At 56.2% G+C, this 25,529-nt stretch overlaps 2 protein-coding genes across 2 annotated transcripts; both read left to right on the top strand.

Annotated features, from left to right (window-relative positions):
* The first annotated feature begins 550 nt into the window (after positions 1-550).
* On the top strand, positions 551-12,636 carry EMC2 (ER membrane protein complex subunit 2). Its single transcript, XM_061569336.1, has 11 exons — positions 551-662; positions 1,766-1,879; positions 2,462-2,526; positions 4,509-4,594; positions 5,140-5,197; positions 5,501-5,586; positions 6,413-6,472; positions 7,023-7,104; positions 7,776-7,886; positions 8,380-8,484; positions 9,168-12,636. Exons 1-11 carry the CDS (start codon positions 623-625, stop codon positions 9,252-9,254), a joined length of 894 nt encoding a protein of 297 aa, XP_061425320.1. The 5' UTR covers positions 551-622; the 3' UTR covers positions 9,255-12,636.
* Positions 12,637-13,610: 974 nt separating this feature from the next.
* Positions 13,611-23,355, top strand: LOC133353364 (double-strand-break repair protein rad21 homolog). Its single transcript, XM_061569555.1, is given in 15 exon segments — positions 13,611-13,688; positions 13,690-13,756; positions 14,586-14,731; positions 15,469-15,598; positions 15,810-15,909; positions 16,397-16,503; positions 17,061-17,285; positions 17,808-17,927; positions 19,264-19,392; positions 19,672-19,895; positions 20,516-20,657; positions 21,500-21,723; positions 22,095-22,358; positions 22,550-22,630; positions 23,071-23,355. Coding segments are annotated over 15 exon segments (2,232 nt in total). The 3' UTR covers positions 23,266-23,355.
* The last annotated feature ends 2,174 nt before the right edge of the window (positions 23,356-25,529 follow it).

The following is a 25,529-nucleotide window of genomic DNA, read 5'->3' as shown; positions in this document are numbered from 1 at the left end:
GGGGGAGGAAGAGGGGAGGAAGAGGGGGAGGAGGAGGGGGAGGAGGGGAGGAGGGAGGGGGGAGGAGGAGGGGGAGGAGGAGGGGGAGGAGGACGGGGAGGAGGAGGGGGAGGAGGAGAAGGGGGAGGAGGCAGAAGGGGAGGAGGAGGGAGGAGGACGGGGAGGAGGAGCGGGGAGGAGGAGACGGGGAGGAAGAAGGGGGAGGAAGGAGGGGAGGAGGAACGGGGAGGAGGAGGGAGGAGGACGGGGAGGAGAGGGGGAGAAGAGGAGGAGGAAGGGGGAGGAGGAGGGGGGAGGAGGGAGGAGGAAGGGGGAGGAGGGAGGAGGGGGAGGAGGAGGAGGGGGGAGGAAGGAGGGGAGGGGAGAGGGAGGAGGAGAAGGGGAGGAGGAGGAGAAGGGGGAGGAGGAGGAGAAGGGGGAAGAGGAGAAGGGGGAGGAGGAGGAGGAGAAGGGGGAGGAGGAGGGAGAGGAGGAGGGGGAAGAGGAGAAGGGGGAGGAGGAGGGAGAGGAGGAGGGAGAGGGAGGGAGGAGGAGGGAGGAGGAGGGAGGAGAAGGAGGAGGGGCCTGGCGCTCCTCCTACCGGCGGGGTCGAGGTGGGGGGTGTACAGAGAGCGCGGCCACCATGTCGTCCGTGGCGGAGATGTACGATGTCACTTGGGAAGGTGAGTTCGCCCGGCCACACGACGCCTTCGGGCACCCGGGATCCCTTCAGGGGACACCCGCGGGGGTCCTCGTGTGTGTGGGGCTCTTGGAGTCAGAGACGGGGGAGGAATCTCCCCCACCACGCCGCTCGCCAAGGGCCGCGAAGCCCCGGGAAGCACGGAGCCCCGAGCAGAGGCGGGCGGCAGGATGGGGCCTGGTCTGGACACCGGGTCCCGGGTCCCCGAGTCGAGGAACCTGCGACTTTCTGATTGAGATATCGGGGACGTAGGGGGTCGCGAGTCCCTGCCAATAGCCCGGCCTCACGGGGAGGCACGGCGTGGCTGCACGCGGACAGGGCCTGGCCTAGGCACGAGCGATCCAGAGCCCAATTATGGGCCTCGGGGATCCTGCAGCTGCCCGGCCACCCTGGAAGCCTCGCGGTGGCCGAGGACCCGGGGCTGGGCCGCGGGGAGACGAGGAGCTGCGGGGTCCCCGAGTCGGCCTCCCGGCGTGGTGTGCTCCACACAGGCCCCCCCACCCCCCGGTACTGTGACCACATTGAGTGGGCCCCGATGGGCCCTGTGGGTCCCAGATCTTCGGCTGAGGTCGCGAGGTCACGCGCAGCGGGCAGGGCGCAGCCCGAGCGGCGTGACCGAGGGGTCGGCCTCAATTGGACTCTTGAGTTGGGGAAGGATCTGGGCATCGGACACGAGCAGAGGATGCTTTGTATCAAACAGGGGTCCACAGACTCTGGTCACACAGTAGTAGAGAGCAGCACCCTCTCGCCCGCTCTGACACGAAGAGTGATGTTAGTCGCATCAGAGTCAAAACGATCATTTTTAATTCTCAGATCTGGAATTCGTCCAAATTAAGTGCGGGGCCAAATTCCATGCAATGAGTTTTCAATGTGGTCATTGGTAACTGTGACCATCCACTCGCTATATTTAAGAACCCATTTTAACCTCAGGTGCATGTCGTGATATGAGTTTTGCCGGCGCAATGCTCAGATCTGTGAGCCACCCGGCCAACCCAAGAGCTGCCTTCTAGAGCGTACTGCTTTAGGGTGCCATCGTCCGTGATTGCTGCATGCTCCTCCCTTGACCGAATCATCGTCTCTTTGCAGAGATGAAGGACAAGCTTCGGAAATGGAGGGAGGAGAACTGTCGAAACAGTGAGCAGATCCTGGAGGTCGGAGAGGAGATCATTAATGAACATGCGTCCCGGCTTGGCGATGACAGTGAGGGCACCTCCTGAACCTGCCACTACCATCAGTCTAGCCACCACCTGATCTGACGACTCCTACCATCGATATCACTACTACTACCACATTCTATTACTACTACTACCACCAATATAGCACTACTGTAATGCTAGCATGACCACCTTCTTAGCATCATCAAACTTGTTCTATCCACTGCTTGATGAAGGCTTTCCTAAACCGTCAACATCGCATGGTCCTGCGGGTAACAATCCATCTAACACGTGCACATGAGCAGATTCCATTTTTGCGGCTGATATCATTTCGGGCGTATTCCTTCATTTTAGCTACTACTAACCACCACCAGCATGGCAATAGCATAGCACTACCACCAGTAGAGCAATACCACCAGAATACCACGACTAACAGTATACCACAACTACCAGAATACCACAACCACCAGCATAGCACTACCACCAGCATAGCACTACCACTAGTAGAGCATGACCACCAACATACGTAACAATGCATGTCGGTTGGCAAGAAAGTCACGACGGATGCATCCTCCTAAGCAATGCTGCGGTAATTAACGCGTGTCCTGCGCCTCGTGTCAACCCGCAGTTTGGATCGTTTACGAGCAGGTGTGCATTGCAGCGCTGGACTGCTCACGCCTCGACCTCGCAGTCGTAAGTGCCGCCCGGCTTGTTGCACGCACAGTCACTGCTCACGCCAAGCGTGAAGCCAGACGCCACAGCTGACTGCGACCTGGTTCACGATTGTGTGCCTGTCCCACTGTAGGCCACTGTGTGTGCTGTGCTGTGCATCTGTGCTGCTGTAGACCACTGGGTGTGGTGCTGTGTTGTGCATCTGTGCTGCTGTAGACCACTGTGTGTGTGCTGTGTTGTGCATCTGCTGCTGTACACCACTGTGTGTGTGCTGTGTTGTGCATCTGTGCTACTGTAGACCACTCTGTGTGTGCTGTGTTGTGCATCTGTGCTGCTGTAGACCACTGTGTGTGTGCTGTGTTGTGCATCTGTGTTGGTGTAGACCACTGTGTGTGTGCTGTGTTGTGCATCTGTGCTACTGTAGACCACTGGGTGTGGTGCTGTGTTGTGCATCTGTGCTGCTGTAGACCACTGTGTGTGTGCTGTGTTGTGCATCTGTGCTGCTGTAGACCACTCTGTGTGTGCTGTGTTGTGCATCTGTGTTGCTGTAGGCCACTGTGTGTGTCCTGTGTTGTGCATCTGTGTTGGTGTAGACCACTGTGTGTGTGCTGTGTTGTGCATCTGTGCTGCTGTAGACCACTGGGTGTAGTGCTGTGTTGTGCATCTGTGTTGCTGTAGACCACTGTGTGTGTGCTGTGTTGTGCATCTGTGCTGCTGTAGGCCACTGTGTGTGTGCTGTGTTGTGCATCTGTGTTGCTGTCGACCACTGTATGTGTGCTGTGTTGTGCATCTGTGTTGCTGTAGGCCACTGTGTGTGTGCTGTGTTGTGCATCTGTGTTGCTGTCGACCACTGTGTGTGTGCTGTGTTGTGCATCTGTGTTGCTGTAGGCCACTGTGTGTGTGCTGTGTTGTGCATCTGTGTTGGTGTAGACCACTGTATGTGTGCTGTGTTGTGCATCTGTGTTGGTGTAGACCACTGTGTGTGTGCTGTGTTGTGCATCTGTGCTGCTGTAGACCACTGGGTGTGGTGCTGTGTTGTGCATCTGTGTTGCTGTAGACCACTGTGTGTGTGCTGTGTTGTGCATCTGTGCTGCTGTAGGCCACTGTGTGTGTGTGCTGTGTTGTGCATCTGTGTTGCTGTCGACCACTGTGTGTGTGCTGTGTTGTGCATCTGTGTTGCTGTAGACCACTGTGTGTGTGCTGTGGTGTGCATCTGTGCTGCTGTAGACCACTGTGTGTGTGCTGTGTTGTGCATCTGTGCTGCTGTAGGCCACTGTGTGTGTGCTGTGTTGTGCATCTGTGTTGCTGTAGGCCACTGTGTGCTGTGTTCTGCATCTGTGCTGCTGTAGGCCACTGTGTGTGTGCTGTGTTGTGCATCTGTGCTGCTGTAGACCACTGTGTGTGTGCTGTGTTGTGCATCTGTGCTGCTGTAGGCCACTGTGTGTGTGCTGTGTTGTGCATCTGTGCTGCTGTAGGCCACTGTGTGTGTGCTGTGTTGTGCATCTGTGCTGCTGTACACCACTGTGTGTGTGCTGTGTTGTGTATCTGTGCTGCTGTAGGCCACTGTGTGTGTACTGTGTTGTGCATCTGTGTTGCTGTAGACCACTGTGTGTGTGCTGTGTTGTGCATCTGTGCTGCTGTAGACCACTGTGTGTGTGCTGTGTTGTGCATCTGTGCTGCTGTAGACCACTGTGTGTGTGCTGTGTTGTGCATCTGTGCTGCTGTAGACCACTGTGTGCTGTGCTGTGTTGTGCATCTGTGTTGCTGTAGGCCACTGTGTGTGTGCTGTGTTGTGCATCTGTGCTGCTGTAGACCACTGTGTGTGTGCTGTGTTGTGCATCTGTGCTGCTGTAGGCCACTGTGCGTGTGCTGTGTTGTGCATCTGTGCTGCTGTAGACCACTGTGTGTGTGCTGTGTTGTGTATCTGTGTTGCTGTAGGCCACTGTGTGCTGTGTTCTGCATCTGTGCTGCTGTAGACCACTATGTGCTGTGCTGTGTTACAGCACTGCCTGAAACAGCTGCGGAGGCAGTTTCCTGGCAGCCACCGTGTGAGGAGGCTTGAGGGCATGAAGTATGAGTTCCAGGAGAAGTAAGTGTTGCTCTCTCCGTGAGTCTGCCCTGATCATCATATTCAGCCACGGCCAATGCTCTGCGGCGTGAATATCTCCCCAAGCCACCACCGTCTATCACGGCCCTGTGATGCAACAGTACATTTAGTACCTGCAGCCGAGTCAATTTCATTGCTTCATTTCCATGGTGGACACACCCACAGCCGAGCTCCCTTCTTGGGCTGCCAACCCAGTGTTAGACCCGACCACCAGCTATCGTCCCTTCAAAGGACCTGCCCAAGCCCACGTACTCATTTTGAACAGTCAATACGACGCCTTTCACTTTGATGTCTCCTCTAATGCATTTGCTCCTTTTCCTGTCGCAGTGTCATTTCAAGAATGTAGCTCTCCACGCTTCTTTACGCACTTTTGCACCTTTGTTTAATTTTCTTTGGCAATGCCCATGACGGATTGCTGTGCACCAAGTGTGGGTGTTGTGGCATGTGCTGCTGCTACTGCTGCTACTGCTGCTACTGCTGCTGCTATTGCAAGAATGCTCTGTGATAATCCGTGTTTGTTTCGTGAGGTATGATGAGGCCAACAAACTCTATGACGAGATCATCCAGGAAGACGACGCTAACACGGTGAGTGAGTACGTGCGCGCGTGAGTGCATGCGGATGGACAGACGTGCAATTCGCAGGGTGCTGTGAGCTGTGCACCTCGGCACAGAACCTGCCGCTTTGGCGGTGCTGGGTACGGTCGCCGCAATATCGCGAAACTGCAAAACCTCGTATGAAAAACACGTCCGCAATTTTGGTGGTGAGAACTAAGCCTCAATGGTGGTGAGGACCAGGCCTAGGTGGCGGTGAGTATTGACCCAGTTGTTTTTGCGACGCTGGTCCGTGCGTGGCGAGTGACGTGGGGACTCGTGATTCTTGTGCTGCAGGCAGCGAGAAAACGCAAGATCGCAATCCTCAAGGCCCAGGGAAAGGTGGCGGAGGCCGTCAAAGAGCTCAACGAGTACCTCAAGCTGTGAGTATACCGGCAGGGGGGTGGGGGACACTGGGGGGCAGGGTAGGGCAAGAGGCCCTCGTGTTATTTTCCACGGTGGTGCACGCAACATCTACCTCCCCCCAGTCACAGATACGCTTGGGCACTACCACAACTGATGCGACTTCACAGCGACCAGTTGAAAAGCATTGTAATGATCACACATGGCGCATCATTCTGTGGGCATGCACAGCCCTTTTGTTAGTCCACTGCTGGGATGAGTGCCTCTGGGTGCTGTGCGGGTGATCAGGGTTTGACCATTCTGCTCCACACTGGTGAGTGCAGGTTGGTACAGGTGGGGATCGTAGATGCGTGAGCATAGAAGTGCAGCCGCCCACAAAAGCCGTTGTAAATGGTGATCGCTCATCAGCTGATTATCATGGTTGGCTAAGAATGGTGGGGAAGAAGTTCAACATCCAGACATCCATCTGATAAGATTGGAGGCATTCCAAGTGATTTGGTCAAAGGTGTTTATGTACAGTTCTACAAAATAAGTCTCGTGCAATCAGTTGATAGTTTGACATGTACACAAAATTGGATGCACAATCGCCACCATCCTGGTGTGGATGAGCACGTCCGACACCATGGTATTAAACGACCATTTCTCCCGTAACAAAGGTGGACAGATGACGTCTATATGAATTGCAGTCCTAATCGGTCCACATACTCTGCTCAAGTTTACATGCCGCTTCACGATTATATTAACGATTATGCACCTCATTAAGGTGCCTGAAATATGTCAGAAACCATTGCAGTGCCCACATGAGTCTGTGCCGCCTGTGATCCGTACTCTCGCCGGCCTTCGCAGATTCGTTGCTGACCAGGAGGCGTGGCAGGAGCTGGCAGACCTCTACGTGTCCGAGCTTGAGTGAGTCCCTTCACACACTCATCACCTGTAGGCCACTTGCAATGTGCTTGTATGTCGTAAGTTGAGACCACTGGAGCAGTTGTGGAGTTGAGACATTGGGGAGCACAGGTGGTACATCTGCCAGTCCTCTTGAGATAGTTAACCTGTAACACCGAGGTCTGCCCCATGGCCCCCTGCCAGCAAGTCTTCGACACTTTGTGGCCTTCAAGTGCACCGAGCCTGGCAGAAGCGTCATGGTGATGCAACCTCCACTTAGTAGCAAATGGTGGCTGTTGTTAGCGTGGTTGTGTGGTAATTAAGTTCGATGTCCACTCGACCAACAATTGCGAATATTTGAATCGGTTCTGGACCTCCTTTAGGTCAACTCGGCCATAAATGAATACCTGTTGCGGTGTGTAAACATCAGCACTCGAGAGGTGAAGGCAGACGGACGTAGTTGTTGGCCACCCACCCCCTTCATGTGCCGTCCCGATCTATAAAGGTGCTCGCTAAAAGCACTCACCCCAACAGTCCGTGTAGGCTACATGGACGATCTTTGTCTTTGGTGCAGGTACAGCAAGGCGGCCTTCTGCCTGGAGGAGCTCATCCTTTTCAACCCCCACAATCACCTGTTCTGCCAGAAATATGCAGAGGTTGGTGCCCCCAGGCCTGCCCCCGTGGCCTACAAAATGCACTTGCTCACTGGCGGTTAGGCACCTTATTGTTACTGCTCCCACGAACTTCACTCCTGGATTCCTCCTCCCATGTTGAGGACTTGGTCTACCGGACTGACTGTTTCGTGTCATCCTGCACACTGTGTTCAACCCCTGCACTGCAGGTCACAGGACGTTTTGCTTCTGCTTCTTCCTTCGCACTGCTCCACTTTGGAATTCTCTCCCATCGTTTCTCTTTCCAGGCTCTCATAACCTTGCTCTATTCTATGAACGTGTCGACTGTTATCGATTACAACTTTGATTGTGCTAGTGACAATTTCCATGTGTTTACCAATGAAGTACTTTGCGGTGCAATTTGCTATTTTTCAAATTGGCAACAATTGGGTTGCAATGTGTGCATCCGCAATGTTCCTTCTCTTCTTCTAATGACATCACGGGATCTGTAATGGCCACCGTGAAGTCGACGGCGGGTAGAGTTTTATGGTGAAAACGTCCGCAGTATTGCCCAGGGTGTGCCTGCCAGATTTAAACCACCAACCTCTGCAGCAAATGATGAATGCGCCACCACTGGGCCGTGTCGCCGATGCGGTGGTCGACGCAGCCATTGGCTGCTCACCTAACCCTGCTGCTTCTGCATGCGCTGCTTGCAGGTGAAGTACACACAGGGAGGTCTGGACAACATGGAGGTGGCCAGGAAGTACTTTGCTCAGGCACTCAAGCTCAACAACATCAACATGCGCGCCCTGTTCGGCCTCTACATGGTGAGGGCAGCACTGGGAGATGCCGGGCAGCCGTGCCCACTCAGCATCTGCCATATATATGGCCGCTGTGTGCGGTGGGTTGTGGTGACAGATGTGAGCTACGCAGTGAGTAATGCTACAAGTGAGGAGTGCACTGAGACGTGGTGAGGTGAGAGCTTTGATTTGAGATCACGTGAGCGTATGCTGTTTGGCAATCTGAGCAGCGCTCTTGTTTGGTGCGGTGAAATGTGAGCTGTACGTCTAGCTGTTAGCTGTGTGGTGAGATATGAAAGCTATGTGGTTTGGTGAGCTGTCAACTATACGGTGAGCTGTGTGATGTGCAGTGTGCTGTCTTAAGCTGCGTGGTTAGTAATGAGCTGTTTGAAACCGGTGTTCAACGAACTTGATGGTGAGCTGTCGGCCTTGTCGTGCAATGTGTGCCTTGTGGTGAGCTGTGACCCAGGGCGAGGGGACATTGTCTGACCCCGCGTATATCCTCCGCCACTCTCCCCAGTCCTCCGTGCATGTCGCCTCCAACCCCAAGACGAACACCAAGAACAAGAAGGACAACCTCAAGTATGCGTCGTGGGCCGCCTCGCAAATCTCCAGGGCCTACCAGGTGACGCTCTCCGCAGCGCTGGGCTCAGATCAAGCGAAGATCGACAGAGTACAGCATGGTCTATTTTTAGATGCCCCACTACTTTCTAATGACCCTGTGACTTGTCAGTGGGTGATTGAATATTGTGAAAGCAATGGCTCCCATATCTTACACAGGAACAAAGAATGAAAGCGGAAGCTTGTATCAGGAGAAAGTTAGGAGGTTGAATGAGTGGTGCTATTGGGATTGGTGGGAGATTTCGAGGTGTTGCAATCAAATCATCTTCCTCAGTTATCCTTATTTCGTTGAGTATCTATGTTTACCCTGAAAATTCAAATTACTTTAGGAAATGTCACGTGGATACAATTCTTTGAGGTGTGTAAATTATATACCAATTATAATTGTGATAGATCATGAATTACATTTAATTTTGATACGGCCCATCTCCATTTCAGAACCTAGTTTAATTTGCAGGGTTTTTTTTCTGCTGTAATTTGTAACCTGGCTGAGACATTCAACTCTTTATACTCGAGAACCCAATTTAATCCGAGGCAGTGGTTAACACCTGGATGTAGACGCAGGATTTCAGCGGTGCTGGCTTGGCGCTCTGGCTTCTGGGTCGCACGGCCCACCCCAGTTTGATGGCTGTGGTGTTGTCTCTGGTGCCGTGTCTTCACACGTTTGTGCCGTTTTGCCGCACGCAGCTTGTGGGTTCGGCACAGAAGGACGGCAAGGGCTCCGTCAAGATGGTGGAGGACATGCTGCAGTCGCTGCAGATCACACAGAGCTAGACCACCCTGGCCACACCGCCACTGCTGCCATGCGCAGACCTCTACACGTACGCACACCCACCTGTGCTCACACCTGCCTGTCATCACACCTGTACACACACCTCTGCACACACCGGATTTTGCACCCGCACATCTGTACACACGCACTGCCCCTGCATGCGCAGACCTGTACTCGCACGCAAGTCCTGTTAGCCAGCACGCATTAAGACCGGTGCAGTGCATGAGAGGGTGGTGTAGCAAGCAGCAGATCCAACTATATATGTCTCCCCAGTGCTGATATTTAACTCCACACCTATTACTCATTTAAGGCTGAGTCAACCTAGTGGAGGCCCAGGACCAGTAACAGACATCATTCACCAAGAATGTTAACCATGACTGGTGCACCAACAACAAATGGCATTCTCTGGCGATATCACCACAGCGCATGTGCCAGGCTAAGTGCACTATAAGGCCAGATGAAGTGTCGAAGGACCACTGGCAGAAGGCCACAGGGTAGACCCAGGTGTTATGGGTTAACTGAGATGACTGGTAGTTCCACCTCCTGTTCTCCCTGCTGTGCCCACTGGGCACAGTTGGCTACACACACACATCTGTATATACATTGCCTCGATGTGCACAGACCTCGATACACACATCGCATGTCATCCATACACACCCATATCACACACAACTCGTGTGGCACGCACACGCCCAAGTCAAACTTCGCTACGCGCCCGTGCCATGTTGCGGAGTGGAGCCCCCTTCCGTAATGAAGACGCCTGGTCTACCCCACCCCCACCCCTGGCACGGAGCGGTCGCCTCCAACCCCACAGATCAATGGGGAAGGGGACCCAGGCAGCAGAAACTTGAAACGTCCAGGACTTTTTACAGACTCGTAAGACGAGCATCGAAATTCAGAAAGTGTGGGAAGAATGATGGCGGTGATGCGGCAATGGCCGTAGCGTTACCGGGTCCACTCGCACCACCCCAGCCCTAACGGCGCCGCTGACGCCATGGGACCAGCAGCAGCACCAGCGAGAGGGAGCGAACGCCGGGACCGGAAGAACTGTCGTGAATAGTGTGTCGACTTGAGCTCCGACACCAACAGGAGCGGTGGTGGCAGGTGGTGGCGGCGGCGCTGACCCTCAGCGGAGAGCGAGTATTTATTGTTGGGGGGAGCGCAGTGCTCTTGTTTAGTATGTGTTTGACTTCTATTCTTATTAAAGAGAGGACTTCACACAATCACATCCTGCCGGGTGTAGAGTTGCAGCTGTAACTTTTAGTGTCATGTTTATTGTTGCTGTGAAGCACTCATTGAGGGTCTATGACTTCCCATCCCATCCATCTGATCCATTCCCACGCCAATCGCCCAGCTCGTTACGATGCTGCACTAATGGCTGCTTGGTAGTTGTAGCGTGGCAGGGTGCTGGGTTTAGGGTTGGCTTTCTGGATTGATGTTGGATGAGCTGGAAATATGATTGTGTTGGGTGTAGGCTGGGACTCAGGGCAGTGAGTATAGAGTTTGGGTGCTACGCTGGGTATAGGTTCGGTGTTGATCCCATTGCATCTGGTAATAATTTGGGTGTTCTGGGTATTGGTCTAGAAATAGTGGATTTAGTTTGACTGTTGGCTGCGTCATGGTCTTGTGATACAGCGTATAGTGTGGGCGATATTGAGCAGTAACATAGCATGGGTGGCATGGGCCTTGGTGTAAGGAATAAAATCAGGACCCCTGTCCAATCCCCCCCACCCCTGTTCATAGCCATTTGTCTGAGCCCTTCAGCCTGTGGGCCCCGGGGCGGTTGCACCACCTGCACTCCATAGCGACACCAATGGTGCTGGATGGAGGCTGGGTGTCGATCCAAGTTGGGGCGTTGTGTCTGGATGGGTGTTCGACTTTGTCTGGGAGTTCTTTGGCAGTGGGTTTAGTTTGGGGGGTTGGTTCGCATTTGATCCTTATGGCGGTACCCAATAATACAAAATGGCCGAGGCAATTAAATATTTTATTTCTGGGGCACTTTATTTCCAGGGGTGTATTTAACTCCGCGACTGGGGTACCAATCAATCCGAAATCAGTGCTACTTCGCTATGTCGAAACGCAGCGAGGACGATTGTGCTGAAACCCTGAACGCTCGTACGCACCATAGTGGTGCATCGTGTCCAGCTCGTCGAGATGAGTCGATTGCCGCATCGCTGACCATCAACAGAGTAAAAATTACTGCATCACGGACATTATGCGAGAGCCGGGGTACTAAGGTACCCCGGGTTCTTGGGTACCGCCATGAGGTTCATTTGAGGTATTGGGCTGTTTGTTCAGTTTGGAAATCTTGGGTGGTGGATTGAGATTGGGTGCAGTCGGGATGTATGTTTAGTTGGGTGTTCTCTTTTACTGCTGAGCGTGGGTATGGTGGTTGGGATGTACAGTGAGTGTTGGGTGTAGGGCAGGTGTTGCGCTTGGCTGAGGTTCGTGTTGACCCTGACCTGAGACCCTTAACACAGTCGTAACCCCAGTCGTGACCTTTATAACTGCCACCCATCGCGTTCGTGGCTGTGCAATGCTGTGGAGTTTAAGTTGATCTTAAAGACATAAGGCAGCTGCGTGTATTGCTCTGATGGCTGTGCTGTTTCACAACCGCACCCAACACGAGAATCGTGGTCCACGGCGTCGGCTACCCCCGTTCGCGACTCTATGACCTATTCTCCACTGGCACACCTGGGCCATGCCATCGCAGGGCCCTCTCGGTATGGGTGGTTTCCACAAATTGCCAAGATGAGCTGGAACCATGCAGTAAAACTTTGACCTCATTTCAGACGTCTGGCTCGGGGTCAAGCGGAAGTCACGGATGGATTTAATCATCCTCGACGTATGGGTTGGGCAGTAACTAACACGTTCATTGTATGCGATGTCAGCGGCACGGATCTGGGTCTCCAGTGGAAAAAGCTGCCATCTAATGCTGGCTCGGCACAGCCCCGACGTAATTTGGTTGTACAGTGGAAAAGAAGCGTGCAGATGTGAGGCCAAGCTGATGGGCTGCGTGACCGGTTTTACACCACAACCTGGGTAAGGCATTTCCCCTGGTGTACCTGCCAAGCCAGTTTCTGTCTCACCCAGACCCTCCTGTTTCCCCTTGTTCTTTTGACCCATGGTCTCCACATCTGTGTGTCCCCATCTCCTACTGTGTCTCTGACTCATGACCCCTTCTCTCCCTGACCCATGGCCCCTGTCCACCTATCTCTCTACGTTCTCGTCTCTCTTCCCACGTTCCCCTGTCTCATCCCTCGAAACAATTTACCCCCGTGTCCCCTACGAGTGGCTCGCCTGTGCTTCAGCAGAATGTCGCTGTGTGCGCACACATGATTTTAACGTCGATATTTTTCAAAGAAATAAAATCAAAGAAGGTGAGAGCTGTGGGCGCCTCGCTCTGCCTCTCAGGGGAGCCACCAAGAGTGGTTCTGTGGAGGTGCAGAAATATCCATTTTGTTGTACAATATGCTACCAGCCCACTGACGAGCAGGGTGACTGGTGACCTGCACGGTGGAGAGAGGCCCTCATCCAGCAGTGGATTGACGAGGGCTGGGCACATGCAGCAGTAGCAGCTATCTACCCATCTGCAGCCAAGAACCCGCGAGACACGGGGTCACTTGACTGCCACAGCCCAGCAGCTGTCCATGGTCCTGAATAGCAATGCCCTTTGTCCAGCAATGCCCTTTGTCCAGCAAAGCCTAACCAGGTCTCAATGTTTTTCTTAATATGAGGGTCCTATATGGGGATCTTTGGCTATTTCCATAGATGTTTGGATGTGGGAGGAAATCTATGCACCCGGAGAAAACCCACGTATTCGAGGTGACATTAAACGATCTGCACATGGATTCACGAATCTATTGTTGTAACCGCCATCACCTGGCCATGTCCAGGCCCTGGAGCTGTCCATGGTTCTGAATGTGTCGCTGTCCGTGGTGCTGGGATTAGTATCACTATCGATCACGGATATTGATCACCAAGTGAAACTGATTTCTGACTGATAACTAATGCATTCATGTATATACCAAGCAATTATCACGAATCTCCAATTAATACCGATTTCAAATCCAGATCTCCATTGCATGTATACGGTCGTAACTTATAAGCCACTGGTGCAGCCACCGGCAACATCAACAAGGGGCCCCTGTAGGACACCTCCTGCGGTGCTGCATGAGACGTGCTGAGTTAGACGCAGGGCCCTGCTGCTGTGATACTGGACATCATGGTGGCGCTACGCAGACACCGTGACGCCAGGAGACACAGTGGTACCCTAAAGGAGACGCTGGGCGCGAGAGGGCACGGATGATTCTCTGAGACAGCCACTGCCCCACGAGGAGACGTCGTGTCTGCCTGAGATGGGGGTCCCGAAGGAGACGGCGCCGTGGCCCACAGCGCCGCCTGCTGGCCGTGATCGCGCACTCCGCGCGGCTCCAGGCTCCAGGCTTCTCTCCGTGCGGGGTCCGGGGCCGCGGCTCGGGGCTGCGGGGCCCGAGGGAGGCGAGTGAGTGTGCGGGACCCCACGGGGGGCCGTGGGGTGGATGGGAGGCACGGGCACCCCGGGGCTCTGGAGCCCTGGGCCGGTGTCTTCATAGCCGCGTCGCGGTGCCCGTGGGGCTGAGCTGTGGCGAGGGACCCGGGGCCCGACCCCGACCCCTCTCCCTCCTGGGGCTCCGCACCAAGGTCCCAAATGTGGGACGCGGGCGGTGGTAGGAGGGAGAGTCGAGGGGCCCGGGACCAGTGCGTGTAACGGTGTCTGTGCGTGTCAGTCTGCGTGTGCCAGTATGTAGCCATGTGGGTCTCTGTGACGGTGTATGTGTGGTGATGCCTCGTGTCTGTGTGCGTGCCTCATCTGTGTCCGCGCATGTGTCAATGAGTGTCACGCACGCACTGATGGTGTTGGTGGCATGCTGCTGTGTGTGCGATGCATGATGTTCTTTGCATGGTATTCTGTGCATATTGTGCCGTGCGAGGTGTGCTGCGTGTGTTGTCTGCTGTGCATGGTTTGCTGTGTGTGCCGTGCGTGGTGTGCAACGTCTGCTCTGAATGGTGTGCTATGCATGGTTGTGCTATGTCTGCTATTAATGATATGCTGTGTATGGTGTGATATTCACAGTGTGCTATGTCTGCCCCGCTTGGTGTGTTATGGTGTGCTATGTGTACTCTGCATGGTATGCTATGCATGGCGTGCTATGCGTGCTATGCATGACGTGCTGCGTATTATGTGCATGGCGTGCTATGTGTGCTATGCATGGTGTGCTGTGTGTGGCGTGCATGGCGTGCTATGCATGGCGTGCTGTGTGTGCTATGCATGGCGTGCTGTGTGTGTGCAGAGATGTTCTACGCGCACTTTGTGCTGAGTAAGCGCGGGCCCCTGGCCAAGATCTGGCTCGCCGCTCACTGGGACAAGAAGCTGACCAAGGCGCACGTGTTCGAGTGCAACCTTGAGAGCAGCATCGAGAGCATCATCTCCCCCAAGGTGCGCGCGTAGCGTGTGTAGTGTGTGTGTGTAGCGTGTGTGTAGTGTGTGTAGTGTGTGTGTGTAGTGTGTGTAGTGTGTGTGTGTAGTGTGTGTATAGTGTGTATAGTGTGTGTAGTGTGTGTGTAGTGTGTGTGTAGTGTGTGTAGTGTGTGTGTAGCGTGTGTAGTGTGTGTGTGTGTAGTGTGTGTGTGGTGTGTAGTGTGTGTGCGTAGTGTGTGTGTGTAGTGTGTGTAGTGTGTGTGTAGTGTGTGTGTGTAGTGTGTGTTTGGATCTGTATGTGGATGCAAGCAGGGCGGGGGCTACGGGTGAGTGGGCTTGCCACCTTTCCCACGAGAGACCAGCACGAGGTCGATATCAAAACGGTCCAGCAGTCGACACAGGAGCACTGGGGCAGGTCCGGGTACAACTCAACGACAAAGACGCCAATTCCCGGACTGCGCTACGAATCCGGCAATCCGAGTTCGATGCCCGCTCACGATCGACACCGGTGACGATTATCTGAACCGGTCCTGGGCCTCCCCTAGGTCGATCCCGCCTCAAATGAGTACATGGTGCGGTGTGTAAACATCACCACTAGGGAGACAAAGGCGACCGGGCACGGTGCTGGCCACCTACCCCCTCGTGTGCCGTGCCGGCCTTCATAGGTGCTCGCTAACAGCACTTTCCCCAACTGTCTCTTAAGGCTACACGGGGGATCTTTGTCTTTTGGTGGTGGTGGTCGTGGCTGGCGTCAGGTGAAGATGGCGCTCCGTACCTCGGGGCACCTCTTGCTGGGCGTCGTGAGGATCTACAGCCGCAAGGCCAAGTATCTGTTGGCCGACTGCAACGAGGCCTTCCTCAAGATCAAGATGGCCTTCAGACCAGGTGTCCTCACCAGGGGTGGGGGCCTCATGTCCAGGCGGGGTCCGCTGGCGTCTCCTCGGGGTCCCCTGCGGGTTCCTGGGATCACTGGGGTTTCCTGTTGTGCATTGGGGTCCGCTCAGTTCCACTGGATGTGGTGGTGCATGCTACCGATGGTGAATGATGGGGGTGGCGCGTTGGACAATGTGGTGGTGCGTGGTGGTGCGTGCCGCAGGAGTGGTCGACCTGCCGGAGGAGAACAGGGAGGCTGCCTACAACGCCATTACTCTCCCCGAGGAGTTCCACGACTTCGACCAGCCACTCCCCGACCTGGGGTAACGCATGGGGTCACAGGGTCACCGGGTCGCGGGGCTGCGGGCCGACCACAGTGAGGTGCAGGGGGCATTGAAAGGAGCAGGGTCGACCGTCCGCCCGCCTCCGTGCCTCCACCGAGCCGAGCCCAGACTTGTCGTGTGTCTCGTCTGGCATTGTTCATCGGTAACCGGTAAACATTTTCTCAGCCGGTTAATGATTCCAGAAGTCAGGAACCGGCAACCGATTCCATTGTGAGAGTATCCATGAGTCGACTGCATTGATAAACTTGCCACATTGCTTCACTACCGCGCTGGAACATGGAATCAAGCAGGCGATCTGTGGATTACAAGTCCAGTGCAGTAACCACCACTCCACGATGGCAGCTTCCCTCGCGCCCCGTATCGCGTGTCCCGTGTCCCCTGTCACGTGTCCCCCATCCCGTAGTAGCGCGTGTCCCGTGAGGTGCATCCCGTGTCCCATGTCGCGCATTCCATGTCCCGTGTGCAGGGACTTGGACATCGCGCACCAGTTCACAATGAACCAGAGTCGGGCGGAGGAGATCACGATGCGCGAGGAGGTCGGCAACATCACCATCATCCAGGACGACGGCTTCGGTCTGTGACTCTCGTGTCTCTGCGTGTCTCCCTGTCTCCATACGCATGTTCTGTGTGTGCTCATAGCGCTTGTGCACACGAGTGTGCGTGTGTACACGTGTGCATGTATGGGGGCGGGATTGTAGTGGTTAGTGCGCTGCGCTGCGCTATGAACCTGGCGACCCACCTTTTATTCCCGCTCAAAACTAACAACGTTGACGATACTCTGAACTGTTATTGGGCCTTTCCTACGTCGACTCAGCCTCAAGTGTCTCGTCTGCGTGTATTCACACACATGTAGTAGCATGAGCGTGCACAGGCGGTCAGCACGCCGTGCTACGAACCCCGTGGCCAGAGTTCAACTCCTGCTCACGGCCATAGTCAGTAACTAATATCTGAACTGGTATTGGGACTTCATTTGCTTGACTCGTAAACATCGGACCTGGGGAGACAAAGGCGGCCGGGTGTGGTGCTTGTCACGCCGCCCCTCTGGCGCGCCATGCCAGCCAACAGCACTTGCCCCGAGAGCCCGCATAGGTTTTACGGAGGACCTTTGTCTTTGTGCATGTGCCGTGCAGGAGACTTTGGAGTGGACGAGCGGGAGATGATGCGCGAGGGGGGTGCCGCCTTCGAGGTGGACATCCTGTCGGCGAGCGCGGACTTCCTGCTGGACCCCGAGCGGGGGACGGGGTCCCCGGGGCGGGGGGCCGAGCCCCCGGCGCGGGCGGAGGGGGCCCCCTCGTTCGAGGGGCCCCCCCGAGACGATTCGCTCGGGGAGGGCGGAGGCAGCGGGGGAATCCTGGGTGCGCCCCCCACCCGGAGCCAGATGCTCACTCCAGTTCCAGCCCCTGCCCCGCTGCCCCCGTAGTCTGGAGAGACCCATAGACTTACTTGGAGACTCACAGGCTCACATAGTGACCCACAGACTCACTTTGTGACCCTCTCTGTTATGTAAACGTGGCTACACCGCGGTAGCGTAAAGACGCCGCTATGTTAGCCCACAGTGTGTTGATGTTGTGTGTGAACCCCTGCACTCTGACGATAACTCTCGACCCCCACACAGCCGAAAGCCCCCTTGCTGACCGCTATCACCTCACCGTTACACACAATCTCAACCCCGTCACTGGCCCCTAACCACCGGCCCAAGCGCATCCCCAAATCTGACCCTCACATAACCCCGAATGACAACCACCCACACTGAGCCCTTTCTGCTGCTGGAAAATATGCAGGTGGTGGTGATGATGATGATGATGATGCTGTTGCTACTGCTGCTGATGGTGATGCTGTCTTTGCTGCTGTCCGTGCTGCTGCTGTCCCTGCCGCAGACGATAATCTTCTGCGTGGGGACGGGGGTGGGATTTTCGACGACCCGCCGGCTCTCCCCGATGGGGACGTGGATCTGCCCGAGGACCCCGGCCACGAGGACATCTCGAGCGACGGATCCCGTGAGACCCCAACCATGACCCCGACCCCAACGTGACCTTGACTCAACTCCAACTTGACCTCTGATTTGACCTGACGAGTAATGTTCCCAACCTCCAATATGACCCTGACTGTGACCCTGGTGCTACAATAAGCCTAGCCCCAACTACTGGCCTCGTGCTGACTCCAGCTTTGACCCTTAACCCAACCCCAAGCCTGGTTTATATGACCTCAGAATGAACTCTGACCCAATCTGAACTTCACCTTGACCTAGCATTTATGCAAGGTCACTAAACAGACACGTGGATAACAGGTGTCTGTTTCGTGTTTTACCTTTGTGTGTGTTACCTGTGTGTTCAGTTCAGTTTAATTCAAGTACCCTATGAGCCAAGCAGCTCTTGGAATCGCGTTTCATCAACAAAGACAACACCGCCACTTCTCCGACAAACGCAACAAGTCAGGGAAATAAAGAAATAAATAGGCTACAATAACAGATAAGCTACATAAAACAATATCTAGCAGGTCATAATCGCAAAAAAAAATCTAAAATTTTTTTTTCAATTAAATATAGATTATCATAAAATACAACGCTGTATCTAAAAAAAATACAAATTTAAATTTGCCATAATAATTATAATGCAGATATAGCCTTAAACACGATGGCATTATAGGGGAAAATAAAAAACCACAGCATCCATAAAAAAACGTAGTATTAACAAAACACGCAAAAAGTGGTCGCTCACAGGCAAATAATATTTCTACCGCGTCGAACTCTGCGTGCATTGGCAGCTAGGCAGGGATATACTTGAAAGTAGTGGAGTGACGGCAATGACTGCAGACCAAGTTTTGTGTCAATATGGTTCCAGAGACTAGAGGCAGCCACCGAAAGCACTCGTTCACCTGTGTGTTACCTGTGGTTATTGTGTGGTTGTTGTGTGTTTAGTCTTACGGAGTACGTCCAACAATCTGCTGATTGTCCCCAGAATCAGGACCGTCCTGGCCGAACGGCGTTTGACCATAGCTGGACCGATCATCGGGAACTTTCTCCCACTCCACGATCACCCACCCACCCAGCCCGCCGGCCACCCGGCCCCCCGCCCGTCCAGGCTGCCCCTTGAGGGACTTTGAGCTCCGCGCCTCCGAGTTCTCGGTCGAACATTGCGTCCAATTCCAGGAATATGTGCGCATTACAATTCGTGTGTATTTAGTTGTAGTGTAAAGTGTGCTTTACTTGTGGTGGTGGTGGTGGTTGTGAATTGAGATGTTGTGTGTGTTTAGTTGTGGTGGTGGTGGTTGTGAATTGAGATGTTGTGTGTGTTTAGTTGTGGTGGTGGTGGTGGTGGTTGTGGTTGTGTCCAGCCGGCGGGCCCCCTGACAGTCCGGGTTCCATGGGGGACGTGGAGCCACTGCTGCCGGTCGCCGCTCAGCAAACGGCGCTGGATGCGAGCGAGACGGACGCCTTCGCCCTGGAGCCCATCGACGTGACGGGTGACGGTGCTCACCCCTACAGCCTTACCCCGACACACAGCCTGCTACACAGCCCGACACGCAGCCCGACACACATTCTGCCACGCAGCCCGACACACATCCCGATGAGTCTTTACGCCCGTTCTCCCCGTGTCTCCGTGTCACCGTGTCCCTTTGTCCTCACATCCCCCTATAACTACATCTCCGCATGTCCACGCCCCCCCCCCCCCCACAAACCCACGTGCTCACACCTCTGTCTCCGCGCGTCTCTCCGCGTCCCCACGGCAAGCGCGTGCGCAGTGAACGTGACAAAGGCGAAGCGCAAGAGGAAGCTGATCGTGGACAGCGTGAAGGAGCTGGACAGCAAGACAATCCGCGCGCAGCTCAGCGACTACTCGGACATCGTGACGTCGCTCGACCTCGCACCGCCCACCAAGAAGCTGATGCTATGGAAGGAGACGGGCGGTGTGGACAAGCTGTACTCGCTGCCCGCACAGCCCCTCTGGAGCAGCCGCCTCCTGCGGGTGCTGTGCTGGGGAGGGGGGGGGCAGAGGTCACACGGTCAGATAGAAGACCCCCCAATGGTTACGGTTAGAGATTGGGTTAGGATTAGATACGGGGTCAGGGGCTAGACACTTAAGTTTCATCTGGTTACATAAGTTATTAGGGCTAGGATTGCAAGATCGATTGTGGATGAACGACCATCACAACAATGAGCAGAGCGTTGGGTGGCTAAAACGCGGAAAGTTGGCGCAGTGGGGAGCGCAGGTGGTACATCTGCCAGTAATCTCAGTCAGTTAACCCATGGCACCTGGATCTGTCCTGTGACCTGCAAGCAAGCCTTGCACACTTCCCGTGGCCTCAGGGTTTGCTTCGCCTGGCACAATTTCCAAGGTGATGTCACAGTCATTTAGTGTATGTGGCCAGAGTGGTAGCGGTTACCTCACTGCGCTACAAGCCCGGCGAACCGAGTTCGATTCCCGCTCACGGCCGTCACCAGTAAAGTGACCTTGGCCCTTCCCTAGGTCACCACCGCCGGGAAGCACAAAGGCTGCCGGGTGTGATTCTGGCCACCCACCCCCTCAGCACTTGCCCCAACGGTGTGTTCATACTACATGGGTGACCTTTGGCTCTGTGCGCACAGCTGTTCACGCGCTGCCTGGTCCCCGTGGTCCCCGAGGAGCTACGCCGGCGGCAGTGGAAGGGGGGGGAGGCGGACAGCCTCCACGACTTTCTGCGCGAGTGCGACCTGCCCGATGTGCCGGCCCCCGACAAGCCTCACACGGGTCGGCCACACCGCCAACGTCACACAGCCACAGCGTGACATTGCCACCACCGCACCACCACACCATCACACCGCCACCACGACACCACCACAGCATCACACTGCCACACCGTCACACCACCACACCACCACAGCGTCACACTGCCACACCGTCACACCGCCACAGCGTCACACTGCCACACCGCCACACCGTCACAGCGTCACACAGCCACAGCGTCACACTTCCACACCGCCACCATGACACCACCACAGCGTCACGCTGCCACCACCACACCACCACTCCGCCACCGTCACACCGCCACAGCATCACACAGCCACACAGCCACCGTCACACCACCACAGCATCACACCGCTACAGCGCCATCACCACACCGTCACACCGCCACCACGACACCACCACAGCGTCACACCGCCACAGCGCCATCACCACACCGTCACACCGCCATCACGACACCACCACAGCGTCACACTGCCACCACCATGACACTGCCACCACCACACCACCACACCATGCCAGCCACACACGGATAGGGCACCCCAATTCAGCCACCCCACAGATGGGACCCACGCACCAAAATGGCCACATCACATACGGGTACCCTATCCAGCACCACACATGGCCACGGCACACCACGGCATCCACACAACGCCAATTTCACCGCTGCAACCCCACCACCGCTCCAGTCCCAAAACTCCAGTCGCGCCATGCCTCCAAATGAGCTGTACCATTCCTCCACGTCATCCTCACCACTGCCTCTCCATTTCAGCGCCACCCCTTGAGCCCCAGCATTGACTCCTCTCTCCGTAACGCCCCCGCGCCCCCTCCCCTCGTCGCGCTCACAGTCCAGGCCGCGGCGGACGGGGCGACTCTGCCTCGCGAGGAGCCGGCCCCCCCGAGGGATGGGGATCCCCCGCTTGGGGATGGTGCCCCCCCTCCGGGAGATGCTCCCCCAACGGAGGCGGACGGGGCCCCCCCCCCAACGGAGGCGGCCCCCGTGGAGGCGGCCCCCGGGGAGGCGGCTGCGGCCCCGGACGGGCCCTCGGCGCGGGGCGAGGCCCCGTCGCGGGTGAGGAGGCTGGGTGGGTGGCGGAGAGCGTCGCTTTACGGACGCGGGTTCACGGCAGCAGAGGCGCGCACGTGGGCGTCCGCGAGGTGCCGTGCCGTGGCTTCACAAAGACAAGGCAGTGGAGAATTCACGTGGACTCCACCTGTTCCATCGTCATGGGATCAAGCGTTTCCCTCTCGCACGCGTGGGGTTTCTCCGGGTGGTCTGGTTTCCTCCCACGACCACAGAGCTTGGGCAATGTTTGGTCGCGCTAACTCCTCACCACCGCCTGCCTGCTGTGATAATTGCTTAGTGTAAATACAGTGGTGACGATCGTGATGATGATCGGTGGTGATGATGGTGGTGGTGGTGACCTCGCTCCACATCCGCAGCTGCCCACAGAGGCCGTGATCGATGCGGGGGAGGGGCAGGGGGAGGCGCCGCCACCAGGCGCGGTGGCCCCCCTCGAGGTCCCACCCCTGGATGAGGCGACGTCGGCGGCGGCCGAGGGAGCGACGGCCGCCGCCCCCCCGCCGCCGGCCCCCGGCGAGTCCGGCGATGCTGCTGCGGCTCCAGAGGAGGCGGCGGGGCCCCCCGCGGAGGGGGCTCAGGAGGAGGAGCGCAAGGAGAAGGTCCAGGAGGAGGAGGAAGAGGAGGTGAGTTACGTGGGGTCTGGGTGTGCGAGGGGGTGAGGGGGTGGTGAGTCCTGTACTCCACGAGCTCTGCCACGTGCTCCCCCGCGCGCTCCGCGCCGTGCTGCCCATGTGCTCCCCTGCGTTCTTGTGCGTGCTCCCCCCGTGTGCTCCCCCCCGTGTGCTTCCCCCCGTGCGCTCCTCTGTGTGCTCAGGAGCTCCTGGGAGCTGAGACCCAGGAGCAGGAGGAGAAGAGGCTCAACAAAAGGACCCAGCAGCTCCTCTACACCCTGCAGGTGCGTGGCCATAGGCAGCGGGAACGGGGGGGGGGGGGGGGTACGGGCGGGGGTAAGGATGAGGTTTGGATTCTGAATTTAAGGACGAACTCCGATGAGTTTTTGTTTGCGGACGTCTGAACCGTTTGAACCATTGTGGGGAAGTTACCGAAATGAGCGCCATTTAAGTGGGGTCACTTCCCTTTTCTAATCGATACGAAATAGAGGAATCAGATTGTTTGGCGTTTTCACATCCACGCCCAATTCCTGGATTAATCGACAAAAACCTGGAGCGCATTAGGAGCGGGGGGGGGGGGGGCAGAGGGGCAGGATGGCAGGAGGATGAGGAGGATGTCTCCGGGCGTGTTCCCGTTTCGCTGGCAGCGCTGGCAACGTTGTCCTCTCCTGCTTCTCCTCCTGATTCTCCTCCTCCTCCTGCTGCTCCTGCTCCTCCTCCGCAGCGAGCGATGGCGAGGTCCGGCGCCGCCTCGGTGCAGCTGCTGGAGCTTTGCGGCCACGGCTCGCGCAAGCAGGCGGCCACGCGCTTCTACAGCCTGCTCGTGCTCAAGAAGCAGCAGGCCGTGCAGCTGCAGCAGGGCTGCCCCTTCGGGGACATCGCCGTCTCGCCGGGGCCCAACTTCCACCTCGTCATCTAAGCCAGGGCCCCCAGGGGCCCCGGTGACGTGGGTTCCGTCTCACTCGGCACGGAGGGCCCGCTGTGTGGCGAGGTGATGGAGGGGTGACGAGGTGATGGAGGGGTGGGGTGACGAGGTGATGGAGGGGTGACGAGGTGACGAGGTGATGGAGGGGTGGGGTGACGAGATGGGTGACGAGGTGATGGCGGGGTGACGAGGTGATGGAGGGGTGACGAGGTGACGAGGTGATGGAGGGGTGGGGTGACGAGATGGGTGACGAGGTGATGGTGGGGTGACGAGGTGATGGAGGGGTGACGGGGTGACGAGGTGATGGAGGGGTGGGGTGACGAGGTGATGGAGGGGTGACGAGGTGACGAGGTGATGGAGGGGTGGGGTGACGAGGTGATGGAGGGGTGACGAGGTGATGGAGGGTGGGGTGACGAGGTGATGGAGGGGAGGGGTGACGAGGTGACGAGGTGATGGAGGGGTGACGAGGTGATGGAGGGGTGGGGTGACGAGGTGATGGAGATGTGAGTGGACCTGTAATAGGAGGTACAGGAGGTGTGTGATGAGGGGTGGAGTGATTCATGAAGATGTAAAGGAGCGTGGCAAGCAGCACCACTCACCTCATCTCACCTCCTCACACCAGTGGCTGAGAGCTCGCGGTGTTTTTGTGTAAAGATTTTACGAGAAGTTATTTTTTTAAACAATTCTCATGATTAATACTCCCCCGTGTTCCCACATGTGCCGTTTAGGGTTCAACATTTTTACATCGTAGATTTAACTCTCGCAAGACGACCAGAGCAGGGGCGCGGGGAGCAGAGGGGATTCACGTGGATGCCTCGTGTTGTCTGGGTGAGGTAAGGGTGAGGTAAGGGTCAGGTCTCGATGGGGCCTCTTGCTGTTTGAGTGATATACCGGCGAGGCACTGGCGAGGAGACCCCGCGTCCTCTGCTCTGATCGTTGGTGTCGTCGGTGCCATCGCTGTCATCGTTGCGAGGTCACGTTTGTGGTAACGGGGGTCGCCGTCCATGTCCGTGGATGTGTGTGTGTGTGTACATGTGTGTACGTGCATGTGTGTGTACATGTGGTACGTGCATGTGTACGTCAGTCTACGTGTGTATAGTTAGTGCAACGGTTGTCGCTCTGCAGTTCGAACCCGGCAACCCGAGTGTGACCATTATCTAAACCGGTCCTGGGGCTCCCTTAGGTCGACTCAACCTCAAAGTGGTTCCTGGTGTGGTGCGTAAACATCAACATTGAGTTGGCCAGGTGTGGTGCTGACCACCCACCCCCTCGTGTGCCGTGCCGGTCTTCGTAGGTGCTCGCTAACAGCACTTTCCCTAACGGTGCGTTAGAGGCTATGCGGGGGGTGTTTGTATTTATACTGCTCGTCTCTCTCTACCTGCGTGCGTCTGTGTATTTATACCGAGGCTGCCGTAGGCCCTGCCCCCCCCTCTATCGCTAGCCCCGCCCACTGCCCAGACCACGCCCACTCCTCTTCTGACCACGCCCACTCCTCTTCTGACCACGCCCACTCCTCTTCTGACCACGCCCACTCTTCTGACCACGCCCACTCTTCTGACCACGCCCACTCTTCTGACCACGCCCACTCATCTGACCACGCCCACTCCTCTTCTGACCACGCCCACTCTTCTGACCACGCCCACTCCTCTTCTGACCACGCCCACTCTTCTGACCACGCCCACTCCTCTTCTGACCACGCCCACTCTTCTGACCACGCCCACCACTCAGGGAGCTCGGCCCATTGGCTGCTTCACGAGTCGGGCAAATGCGGTCCTGTCCACACCTGGAGGTTTGGTAGCTATAATCTCTCTACCTGTGTGTGTGTGGCCGTGCTTCTTAGGTGCTTACTGAAAGCACTTGTCGCAATAGTCTATGCGCGTGTCTGTGTGTGTCTCACTTTATAGGCGTGAGCAGCAGTCAAGAGGCTCGGAGAATGTGAAGGTCAGAGTGAGCTGCTGAGCGTGAGTGTGTCAGATGAGTGTCGGGGTGAGTGTGTCAGGTGAGTGTCGGGGTGAGTGTGTCAGGTGAGTGTCGGGGTGAGTGTGTCAGGTGAGTGTCGGGGTGAGTGTGTCAGGTGAGTGTCGGGGTGAGTGTGTCAGGTGAGTGTCGGGGTGAGTGTGTCAGGTGAGTGTCGGGGTGAGTGTGTCAGGTGAGTGTCGGGGTGAGTGTGTCAGGTGAGTGTCGGGATGAGTGTGTCAGGTGAGTGTGTCAGATGAGTGTCGGGGTGAGTGTGTCAGATGAGTGTCGGGGTGAGTGTG

Source organism: Lethenteron reissneri, chromosome 43 (genome assembly GCF_015708825.2).
Source record: "Lethenteron reissneri isolate LAM-NWPU_2019-01 chromosome 43, ASM1570882v1, whole genome shotgun sequence".
NCBI classification, from domain to species: domain Eukaryota; kingdom Metazoa; phylum Chordata; class Hyperoartia; order Petromyzontiformes; family Petromyzontidae; genus Lethenteron; species Lethenteron reissneri.
The sequence above is the reverse complement of the archived record's forward strand: the minus strand, read 5'-3'. Positions and strand labels throughout refer to the sequence as shown.